A 12,377-nucleotide genomic window follows, 5' to 3' on the forward strand; every position below is an offset into this window, starting at 1 on the left:
GAAACAAAGGAGGTCAGGCATGATGCTAACCACATTACCCTCTCAAACATTGTGCCAGCCTTAATAGGGGCTCGCTAAGATAACTTGAGTTGGGAGGGGGGGGGGGGTGAAAGTGCTTCATATGTACTGTTCTATGAACCCAGTGATGGGACTTCTATTCCTCACCCTGGCCAACTAGATTCAGCAGTCTATTCAGGCAACACGGGGGATCTTTGTCCTTGTGTGTGAATGTGTAAGCAGTAGAGTAGCGGCTAGCACCCTGTGCTATGAACCTGGTGAAACGAGTTCGATTTCTACTCACGGCCAACACCTGTGACAATTATCTGAACCGGTCCCGGGCCTCCACTAGCTCGACTCAGCCTCAAATGAGTACCTGGTGTAGCGGTGTGTAAACATCACCACTGGGGAGATAAAGGCAGCCGTGCATGGTACTGGCCACCCACCCCCTCCTTCACAGTACGTTGCCCAACAATTAGTTGAGGCTATACAGGGGATCTTTGCCTTTGATTTTGTACGTGTGTACAAGTTAGCCCGTGCATGCGCGCGCGTATGCAGAGGTTCGAGCAAGTGCGGCGTGCGTACTGGATGCGCCAGTCAGCCAGCTGGTACTGCTTGTCGGTAGACAGGCTGCAGTAGTGCATGAGGAGGTGGGCGAGCGAGTTTCTGGCGAGGCCGAGGGAGCGCGCCGCTGGGTGCGTGTCGAACAGGCCCACCACGTACAGGCCCAGGTCACGTTGCAGCCACTCAATGTCCGAGTCCGCTCCATGGAAAACCTGCGCCCCCGCCACACCGCAGCGTCAATCACCACGTCACCGTGGCAATCACTGCGCCACTGCGTTGCCTCGTCAAGCACCACGCCTCTCACGTGGCCGGTGCTCAAGATATGGTTACAACGTCCCTAGTAACCATCGTCGCCGCCGCCGCTGTCAACAAGGCATGGCTGCAGCCAGCCCCCCTTAATTGCTTCCTTTCTCTATTTCCCTTGCTCGCTCCGACCTGCTCCCTCCTATTCTTTGGTCCTTTCGGTAAAGTCACAACCACGTAGAAGGGAAGCAATAAAATATTACAAATATAAAACAATAAAATTCTCACGACGTTTCGACTGCAACACAAGCAATCGTCATCAGGTGTGAAAACCACAGCAAGAATTTTATTGTTTAATATTTTTATTATTTTATTGTTGCCCTTCTACGTGGTGACTTTACCGAAAGAACCAAGAATATGAATCCCTGCAGTCACGAAAGCATTAAATAAAAATAAAAATTCTGCTCCCTCCTGTTCTCCCCGTGTAATTCTGCGCCCCGAGATGTTTGTTACGCTTTAGCTGCAATACAAGTGCAATGTATTGTTGTAAACATTCACCCAATGGCATTCATATCGAGTGTGCAGGCAGTGCAATGATACATTGGCAGCAAGCTGGAGGGACCCAGGCGTCGTGCTACAAAGTCGGCGAGGGAGAGGGATGTCTCTCTCCTTGTTTTGCTGTCTCACTCGATTATTTTGTTTAAGCATGTCTACGTGCACGCGTGCCTCTCACCTTGACAATGTTGGGGTTGGTGAAGGCCTCGTTGAGGATGTGCAGGTCGTCGCGCAGCATCAGTGTGTCGATAATGAAGTCCTCTTCGCGCGTCGAGATTTGCATGAGGCAGGTGATGCCCAGGAAGGAACGGTATGAGTGATGCTACGGGGCCACGCACAGGAATAGCCGCTCAACGGTGGGCGGACAAACAAGAGTAGAAGGGCAGATAGGCGGTCGAGCGGGACGAAAGCACACATATGGCACAACCCAACAAACCAACCGCACATCACAACTCGATATTATACGACCACACACGTCACACACACATGCTAGCACGCACCCAGACAACAAACACAGATCCCCCGTAGAGCTTTAACAGACTGTTGGGACAAGTGCTGTTAGAGAGCACCTATGAAGGCCGAAACGGCACACGAGGGGTTGGGTGGCCAGCACCACGCCCGGCCGCCTTTGTCTCCCAAGCGGCAATGTTTTTAAACATCGCACCAGGTACTCAATTGAGGCCGAGTCAAACTAGGGGAGGCCCAGGACCGGTTCAGATAATTGTGCTCTCGCACAGTCGGTACGGCGACCGGCTCCTCTTGAGGGCGCTCCACCTTCATCTTCTTCTCCGCTGCAGACACGGGGATCCGTCACTCATGGCGCGTGCAGTAGTGTGCTGGTTAATGCACTGCAAACCCAGTGACCTGATTTCAATTCCCGCTTGCGATCAACAGCAATGGCAAATATTTGATCAAGTCCTGGGCCTCTCCGAGGTCGACGGAGCCTTAAATGAGTACCGGGCACGATGTGTAATCATCAGTGCTGGGGAAACAAAGACAGCCGAGCCTGGTGTTGACTACCCACCCCTGGTGTAATCCTGGATCTTCAGAGACACTTGCTAACAGCACTTGCCCCAAGTCTGTTAAAGGTGATACGATTTTTGTTTTTGTCGTGTGTTTGTGAGCCACGCCTCGACTTCTGTACGTGTCTGCATGTGTGTGTGTGTGTGTGCACATGCACGTGCAAGTGTTTGCGACTGCTGGATTAGTGCATGTCTCTGTGTTCATGGTGTGTGTGTGTGTGTGTGCCTTCACCGTGTTTGGCTTTTGCAGGCTGTGCAGAGCTCTTCTTTGGTTTCTCTGGCGCTTTCATCAGTTTCCAGCGACTACAGATCTACAGAGACGGATGAGATAGCACTCAACGGGTTCTCATCACTCACTCAGTCAACTACTTAAACACTCATTCACTTACTCAGCCACTCAGGTACTCGGTCAATGATCCAACCACTCATGCACTCAACTACACTCTCTCACCTACCCAAGCACTCACTCAACCATTCATTCACCCACTCATCTGCTCAAACATGCACTCAAATAACCACATTAATCACCAAACCACTAAAATTCCTCACTCAGCACCCATCCGCACAAGTGGTTTGTGAAATGGAATGATGGAGATAATGATGATGATGGAGATGTGAGCAAGATGTTAGCACACAACAATCACGTGTTACCTCAAACACTTTTGAGTTAGGATCCAATTTCTTTTCTTGAAATGGCAGAGATTTCCCGTCACTGGATGGTAGATACTGCAAGCACAAGCACATGAACAGATGCACAAGCGAACTTTTTATTTTCAACCACTTCAAGTCCCCACGTCTTCATGTTTCCAGGATTTGTGTGTCAATGAAGACCGTTTTATCCAAATCCTAAGTGACCCCGTGTCACGTGTGACCCTGTGCTAATATTGTGTCTCTATGCCTCCTATCTGTCTCTCATTTACCATGCCTCCTGTGTGTTCCCCACGTCCCTAAGTCGCTTGTATCGCTGCATTGTCTTGGTGTCCTTGTAATTCCCGTGTCTCAAAGTCCATGTATCTCCTTGGCACTCAACTACCCCTGTGCCTCCACATGTCCCTGTCTCCCCATGTCTCACCATGCCAAAGGGGTTGACGAACGTCTGCAGGACACGCGCTGCCTTCATCTGGGACGTGGAGCTCTGAGCAGTGCGAGCCTCGTTCTGCTGCTCTTCGCTGTCCTGCACACCACAGCAGAGCGCAGAGCGCTACAGCAACATGACAGCAATTTCAGCACAGCTCAGAATGCGACAGCACACAAGAGAACGCACAGAACGCTCCAGCACATGATGGCTAACACAGCAAACACAGCACGGTACAGAAAGCTACAGCACACGAGATCACACACACAGTGCTTTCGCCAGCGGTGTGGGAGATGAGACATGAGTTGGTTGTGGTCGTGTGAGGATGTTGGGCTCACGTCAAACAGGGTGAGGACCGGGCGCGTGGCAGGCACCGCCCTCCGTGCTCCCTCCACTGCACCACACAAAGACAAAAGTCAAAGATCCTCAATATAGCCTTGAAAAGACTTTTAGGGCAAGTGCTGTTAGCGAGCATCTACGAAGGTCAGCACAGAACACGAAGGGGATGGGAGGACCAACACACACCCAGCCACCTTTGTCTCCCCAGTGCTGATGCTTTACACGCACTGAGTACTCATTTAAGGCTGAATTAATCTAAGGGAGTCCCAGGACCGTTTTAGATATTCGTCACCGGTGTTGGCCATAAGCAGCAATCGAACTTGGGTCGCCAGGTTAATAGTGCAGCACGCTAACCAGCTAAACTACTGCTGTTCGTCGTGACAGGGAATGGAACTTAGGCCGTCAGGAACGTGCCACTACACACTACCACTGCACAACCGCTCTCTAGTGACATACAGACATACGCTAGCACAGAAGATGCACAGAGATACAGACTGAAGAATACACACGTGAACACACACACTCACACACACGCAATAATATACATGGCCACACACCTGTTGCAACCGCTGACACACAAGACATACGCATGCAGACAGGCAAATAAAGACACGTTAACAGAGAAACAGGAATGAATACACACACATGTGAATGAAAATGCACGCAATTGAACACAGACACAAAGATAGCGAAATAAATAATATGCACATACACGCAGCAGCCAAAGAAGGGTCATTGCTTAAAACATCACTTATTATGTAAGTTTTACTTTTAGGACAATGTTACTGAAAAGTATTTTGTTATTTTTGCTTGTGCCCCACTGTAAATGCAGTCAGGACATTATTTGTTATTTATTTCAATACATTATGTTTAATTTGTACACAGAACATGGCAATTATTTGTATGATTACTACTCAAATTATGAGTGTGATTAAAAAACAGCACAGTATTTTTTCATATCAATAAAATGAAATCTACTCGTGACAGGCTAGGTGTACTCATCAACTGTCACGAATAAAAAACATATAATCCATATCATGAGCTTTGCCGATATAACCAGCACAACTAAGTGTGAGCTACCTTCAGTACCGTGCCTTGTGATTGGCTGCCTGTCGTCCAATGATAAGCCATCGTGAGGACAGAAGAGAGGGTTTTCCAATCGCTGTCAAAATACAGAAGAAAATTGATTGAACAATCAGTGCCACACTAGGGTGGGCATACAAATGATACCATTAATGTCACCTTTGGGGGATTGAAACATCTAGATTGTACTGTCAGGGTCAGGCCATGAACCAACAAAATCACACAGGGGTGTCAACCTACACAACAATCGGAACATTATTCACACTCTAAGGACGGACATGAACTGAGCTCCTCATTGTCACGACGGTTTGGGGACGTGGAATTAAAAAAAAGAACCACAAATGAGAGTTCTGTGCCGGATGAGAAAATGAGATGTAGAGTTGATAATCGCAAGTAAAGAGGGCATTTGTGTGATGAGTTTTGGTCTCTGGTCACCTCTGTCCGGGTGATGAATGTTCTCGATGGAGCCTTGATGGGCGTTTCGCTCAGCAGGAACAGCAGCAAAGATTATTAAACAAAGGCAACCTTTACTGCAACGAGTCATTATTTTTGCAGTCACTTGTGCCTGGTTGTGACCATCAACTCGCTACATTTGTGAACGTCGTTTAACCACGGGTGGCTGAAACTCCCAAGATCCAAAACCTAGGATCTTAGCCGGGTGGTGTTGGTGGCGAAGCCCTGTAACCCAGCACTATGGAAGCAACAAGGGTGGGTGGATCACACAAATGTTGTTAAACTCCCTTCCCGTTGCTGTTCAAGTGTCATAGTATGGCCTGCCAGAAGGGGGTACAGCAAAGGTTGACTTCATCTGTTCGTTCTGTATGGGATCGACTGTTGCCTCCTCGCATGCGTGGGTTTTCTCCAGGAACCCCGGTTCCCTCCCATATGTAAACACTCATTAATTGGTTGATAACACCTTCATATATAGACGACCACAACGCTTGGGGGGAAATTTGGCACGGGCTCACCGCCTGGTAGCCTTTCCCGCTCGTCTGTGGTTCCTCCTCATGCCTCTGAGTCGTTCTCTCGCTTCGAGTGAGCGAATAATGTGCAGTGTGTCACAAGTTAAAAAAATATTATTGAAGCAGTGCCGGATCATTGTGTTTGATCCAGTATTGGCCCCAGGAGCCACCCAGACACCACCTATATTAAATCCATACTCTTTGGTTCTTTCGGTAAAGTCAGGTAGGTAGAAAAACAATAGATCACGACGTTTCGATCGCAACACAAGCAATCGTCATCAGGTGGGACAACCACACCAACTGCTGAAGACAGATGACGATTGCTTGTGTTGCGATCGAAACGTCGTGATCTATTATTTTTCTACCTACGTGACTTTACCGAAAGAACCAAAGAGTATGGATTCCTGCAATCACGAAAAGCTTCAAATCAAGATTATATTAAATGTTTGATTATATTTATTTATGAACATTCTGCCTCTGACCACTCGCTATCCCTCTCCCCCTATGACTTTCAGTCTCTGTCTCCCACTCTCTTTTGTCTCTGTTCTCGTTCTCCGACTCTCTTGCCCTATCTATCCTTCATCCGTATCTCAACCCTGGCCGTCCATTATGAACCCCTCGCTGCTCCACCGAGCCGCCTCCGCTTCTGCGCTCACCTTTATGAGCGGGACGAGGCGTGCCTGCTTGACGAGCTGCCATAGCTCATTGGCGTTCTGCCTCACGAGGGGCGGCACCGGATTGCAGCACGCGAGCACGCCCTGCAGCTCCCTGCGTCGGCAACGACGATGTCAACATGTTAGAGCAGCGACACGCGTCACAACACGCCAGAGCAATGCAACATCACGGCAAAAACCACGTCACAGCAACAACACAATCTCACAGAAACAGCACAACGTTACAACAAGGCAGCACTCCCTCTCTGTCTTGCATCAAACAGCAATGGCGTGGACTAGGGTGCATATAGCCGTTGATACTGGCAAAAGCATATCCGTTCAAGATGGCGTACATATATCCTATTCACGCTGGTGTACATACGTATATTGTTCATTCTGGTGAACGTGCGTATAGGCAGCTCAGGAAAGTCTACGTATGTATAGCCTAATAAAGTATTAAAGCTTTTGTGACTGCATAAAATTACTCATTGTTTTTTTCGGTAAAGTCACGTATGTAGAAATACAATAAAATTATATTATTTATTGTATTTCTACATACGTGACTTTACCGAAAAAACCAATGAGTATGTATAGCCTGTTCATCCTGGCGTACGTATGTATAGTGTTCAGGCTGGCATACGTACGTAAAGCCTGTCTTGTCTGGCGTGCGTATATATAGCCTGGTCATTATCAGGATCATACTAACCAATGCTATTACCACAATGCAACCTTCATCATGACCATCATACTATCACCATATATATATCATCACCAGCATCCAGATCACCATCCACATCAAAACATTATGAGTTGGACCACCATCAACACTATCACTACCACTCTCACTACTACCAGCACAATCATCAGCCACCACCACTATTACCAACAACAAGAACAGGCGCCATATGCCAATAAGTGGTGGTGACATCACCACGGCTGTTGTCCCAGGCCAGGTGCACTCCGAAGCCACGTGCAGTGTCGAAGGCTCGCTAACAGGGGCTCACGGAACAGAGCCAGGTGCCATGGGTTGACTGACTGCAATGACTGGGGCAGATGCACCAGCTGTGCACGCGACTGTGCCAACTTGCTGCATTTTAGCCGCCCGGCACTCCGCTCTTTATTGTGAGCATCGCTCCTCTGCCCTTCGTTGTTGTTGGAGGGCGAATATTACCACCACTGTCATTACCATCATGGGTATCACTCGCACCACCATCCCAACTGTCCCTGCCACCACCGGCCCCACCACCACCGTGCGCGGCTTACCGAGGCATCTCCTCTGCGATCTTCATGAGCATGTGGTTTGGGAGGACGTATCTGTGACAGCAGGACAGTAAACGTACGCAACAGCGACAGTAAACGTACTACGCAACCATTGACCTACGCCATTGGAATGTGCAGTTTCTACAACTGGTTCAGGATCGCGATCAGGTAAATTAAAAAGTGCTGCGTCGTACACCCCAGTGTTTTACTGCGCTATATTATAAAACACCCGTGTATCGATATTTCCATTTTAACGTGCAATTTATTGAGGGACTGTGTGTTGTTTTGGTGCGGTCTTGGATCGTTTTGTTGTTATTTTGCTGCCTTGTCCTTGAGTGCATTGAGTGTTAAAAAATCTACAGTAATTAATGTAATTATGCAATTTGTACTTATATACTTTATATTCATACATTTTTCGCTACTCTGGACATCTGTGATAAAGAGTTCATAGCTCATCGGATTCCTCCAGTCTAAATAAATATTCTGATAAATCAAGTTAAATATTTTGAACACTGTGGTGTTGTTCTGTTTGCTGTGTTATTCTACGCTGTCGGAAAGTCCCGTGCTTTGCTGCACTATGCTGTGCAGTGCAGTACACGGCTATTTCAGCGCCGCGTGCGCTCTCACCCCGTGCTCTCGTCCTCGGCGCGTGCCGTGCGGTCGCGCCAGGCGTACAGGAGCCGGACGGCGCTGCTCTGCTGCACATCCAGTGGCTGCTTGTGCTTGTGCAGCAGCTCCAGGTAGGAGTCCTCGGTGAACACCGGCTTGTGGTAGCGCTGAGACACACACACACGCACACAGGGAGAGAGAGGTAGATGGAACAACGCAAGTAGTGACAGCGGCAGCAATAATTACCAGGGTTCAGACTTGTTTGGTATGCTTCTCTCTCTGTGTCCCCTGTTGTATCTGTGTTAGTTCCCCCCTACTTGGGTGTCCGTATATACATCTGGGGTTATGTGTTTCCTCTCTCTCGTAAATTTAGCTCTTCTGTACCTGATGATGGCTGCTTGTGTTGCAACCAAAACGTCGTACGCTATTATGCAATTTTATTATTTCTCATTTATACGTGACTTTACCGAAAAAACCAAAGAGTAATTACCAGGGTTGTTAAAACGATCATCGGTTAACTGGTAATTGTTTTCAGCATCAATTACCAGTTCTGAAAGTCGGTAACCAATGTTTCCAGTGGGAATTTTCATCGTGAATGCACTAATTAGGATGCATGAACATTAAAACGGTACGGCGGGCCCGAGTCACCACATTGAACATAAATCGGCATTTTGCGACCCCCTCCACTGCCACTGTGTAGCATATTATTACGTTCCAAGGACTCTATGAGATGATAGGACAATAGTCTACACACATTACACCATGAACTATATCACTTCGTTGATCTAGTTAAAAAGATAAATATATTCTTTGTTTATTGCTCGAGGCCTTGTAACGGAATAAACAATATTTTTGGAGGGGTGGGAAAACTGTCCCGATCGAGAGTGAGAGTGGTGGATTTGCTTACAAAGATAGGCTTGCAACTTGCTCATTGGTGGAGCCAGTGGGGGGTGGGGTGTCACGTGCCCCCCCAATGATCCGATCGAAATCCCTAATTTAGATCGGATCATTGGGGTTTATTGGTAATAAATCAGCATTTTGCGACCCCCACTGCCACTGTGTAGCATATTACGTGTCAGGGACTCTATGAGATGATAGGACAATAGTCCGAGTACATAATTGCCAAGAAGTAACGGCAAAGCAGTTCTAAGTGACTCACAGAATTGTGCGCAGTTGCGTATACAGGACACGACTTCCCTGAAGGCATCAACACCTTCAGCGAGTGCGATGCCGATCACACAACGCGGTTCGAATTCGATCCTCGATCGATGGCTGCGCCATCGCCACACACACGTCAAATAAAAACCAAGGGACAAGTCCTTACTTACTAACACTACCTTTTTCATTGCTGGAGGGGTTGCCCCCCCTCCCAACCTGAAAATCCTGGCTCAGCCATTGCCCACGCGCCACTCACCTTGAGTGCCACAGTTCGGCTCTGGTCCCACACAAGCTGCAGGAGGTTGGGTCGGCCCAGCGCCTTGGTGAGCAGGTCGGCGCGGACGCGGTCGTACACGTACAGCAGGTAGTGCGTGTCGGCACGCGCATAGTGCAGCATGTCTGGCAGGAGAGGCCTGTGTGTGTGTGTGTGCGTGCATACGTGGATGTGTGCAAGTGTTGGTGTGCGTGTGTATGCAATTGTGAGTGTGTATGTGTTTGTGTGTGAGTGTGTGCATGCGAGTGTGTATGAGACGCAGATGTTAATGTACCGCAACATTTATCTGTTGACCCATGTTCCATTTCCGGTGAAGGCTAACATCATTTGGGAGTGATATAAAAAACAGTATTGGATCTCCCCCAAGACTGACTGGGCCTTAAATGAGTACCTAGTATAAGATATGAACATCAGCACTGGGGAAACAAAGGAGGTCAGGCATGATGCTAACCACATTACCCTCTCAAACATTGTGCCAGCCTTAATAGGGGCTCGCTAAGATAACTTGAGTGGGGAGGGGGGGGGCTGAAAGTGCTTCATATGTACTGTTCTATGAACCCAGTGATGGGACTTCAATTCCTCACCCTGGCGAACTAGATTCAGCAGTCTATTCAGGCGACACGGGGGATCTTTGTCCTTGTGTGTGAATGTGTAAGCAGTAGAGTAGCGGCTAGCACCCTGTGCTATGAACCTGGTGAAACGAGTTCGATTTCTACTCACGGCCAACACCTGTGACAATTATCTGAACCGGCCCCGGGCCTCCACGAGCTCGACTCAGCCTCAAATGAGTACCTGGTGTAGCGGTGTGTAAACATCACCACTGGGGAGACAAAGGCGGCCGTGCATGGTACTGGCCACCCACCCCCTCCTTCACAGCACTTTCCCCAACAATTAGTTGAGGCTATACAGGGGATCTTTGCCTTTGTTTTTGTACGTGTGTACAAGTTAGCCCGTGCATGCGCGCGCGTATGCAGAGGTTCGAGCAAGTGCGGCGTGCGTACCGGATGCGCCAGTCAGCCAGCTGGTACTGCTTGTCGGTAGACAGGCTGCAGTAGTGCATGAGGAGGTGGGCGAGCGAGTTTCTGGCGAGGCCGAGGGAGCGCGCCGCTGGGTGCGTGTCGAACAGGCCCACCACGTACAGGCCCAGGTCACGTTACAGCCACTCAATGTCCGAGTCCGCTCCGTGGAAAACCTGCGCCCCCGCCACACCGCAGCATCAATCACCACGTCACCGTGGCAATCACTGCGCCACTGCGTCGCCGCGTCAAGCACCACGCCTCTCACGTGGCCGGTGCTCAAGATATGGTTACAACGTCCCTAGTAACCATCGTCGCCGCCGCCGCCGCTGTCAACAAGGCATGGCTGCAGCCAGCCCCCCTTAATTGCTTCCTTTCTCTATTTCCCTTGCTCGGTCCGACCTGCTCCCTCCTATTCTTTGGTCCTTTCGGTAAAGTCACCACCACGTAGAAGGGAAGCAATAAAACAATAAAAATATAAAACAATAAAATTCTCACGACGTTTCGACTGCAACACAAGCAATCATCATCAGGTGTGAAAACCACAGCAAGAATTGTATCGTTTTATATTTTAATTGTTTTATTGTTGCCCTTCTACGTGGTGACTTTACCGAAAGAACCAAGAATATGAATCCCTGCAGTCACGAAAGCTTTAAATAAATAACAAATTCTGCTCCCCCCTGTTCTCCCCGTGTAATTCTGCGCCCCGAGATGTTTGTTACGCTTTAGGTGCGATACAAGTGCAATGTATTGTTGTAAACATTCACCCAATGGCATTCATATCGAGTGTGCAGGCAGTGCAATGATACATTGGCAGCAAGCTGGAGGGACCCAGGCGTCGTGCTACAAAGTCGGCGAGGGAGAGGGATATCTCTCTCCTTATTTTGCTGTCTCACTCGATTATTTTGTTTATGCATGTCTACGTGCACGCGTGCCTCTCACCTTGACAATGTTGGGGTTGGTGAAGGCCTCGTTGAGGATGTGCAGGTCGTCGCGCAGCATCAGTGTGTCGATAATGAAGTCCTCTTCGCGCGTCGAGATTTGCATGAGGCAGGTGATGCCCAGGAAGGAACGGTATGAGTGATGCTACGGGGCCACGCACAGGAATAGCCGCTCAACGGTGGGCGGACAAACAAGAGTAGAAGAGGCAGATAGGCGGTCGAGCGGGACGAAAGCACACAGACGGCACAACCCAACAAACCAACCGCACATCACAACTCGATATTATACGACCACACATGTCACACTCACATGCTGGCACTCACCCAGACAACAAACACAGATCCCCCGTAGAGCTTTAACAGACTGTTGGGACAAGTGCTGTTAGAGAGCACCTATGAAAGCCGAAACGGCACACGAGGGGTTGGGTGGCCAGCACCACGCCCGGCCGCCTTTGTCTCCCAAGCGGCAATGTTTTTAAACACCGCACCAGGTACTCAATTGAGGCCGAGTCAAACTAGGGGAGGCCCAGGACCGGTTCAGATAATTGTGCTCTCGCACAGTCGGTACGGCGACCGGCTCCTCTTGAGGGCGCTCCACCTTCATCTTCTTCTCCGCTGCAGACACG

General features: G+C 49.1%; 1 protein-coding gene across 2 annotated transcripts in view; it reads right to left on the reverse strand.

Moving 5' to 3' along the window:
- Positions 1 to 245: 245 nt before the first annotated feature.
- Positions 246 to 12,377, reverse strand: part of LOC142930937 (uncharacterized) — a 162,481-nt gene continuing 150,349 nt past the window's right edge. The window contains exons 1-2 of one of the 2 annotated variants that reach the window (XM_076074128.1): positions 1,538 to 2,930; positions 246 to 773 (exon numbers count right to left, since the gene is read on the reverse strand). In XM_076074128.1, the coding sequence (XP_075930243.1) occupies positions 483 to 773; positions 1,538 to 1,642 (396 nt within the window). In that variant the 5' untranslated portion in view covers positions 1,643 to 2,930 and the 3' untranslated portion in view covers positions 246 to 482. Of the gene's footprint in view, positions 774 to 1,537; positions 2,931 to 12,377 lie in introns of those variants that run through there. The other variant, XM_076074127.1, reaches the window with a different exon arrangement.

Source organism: Petromyzon marinus, chromosome 46, assembly GCF_048934315.1.
Source record: "Petromyzon marinus isolate PM22_M1 ecotype Great Lakes invasive population chromosome 46, UKy_Petmar_22M1.pri1.0, whole genome shotgun sequence".
NCBI classification, from domain to species: domain Eukaryota; kingdom Metazoa; phylum Chordata; class Hyperoartia; order Petromyzontiformes; family Petromyzontidae; genus Petromyzon; species Petromyzon marinus.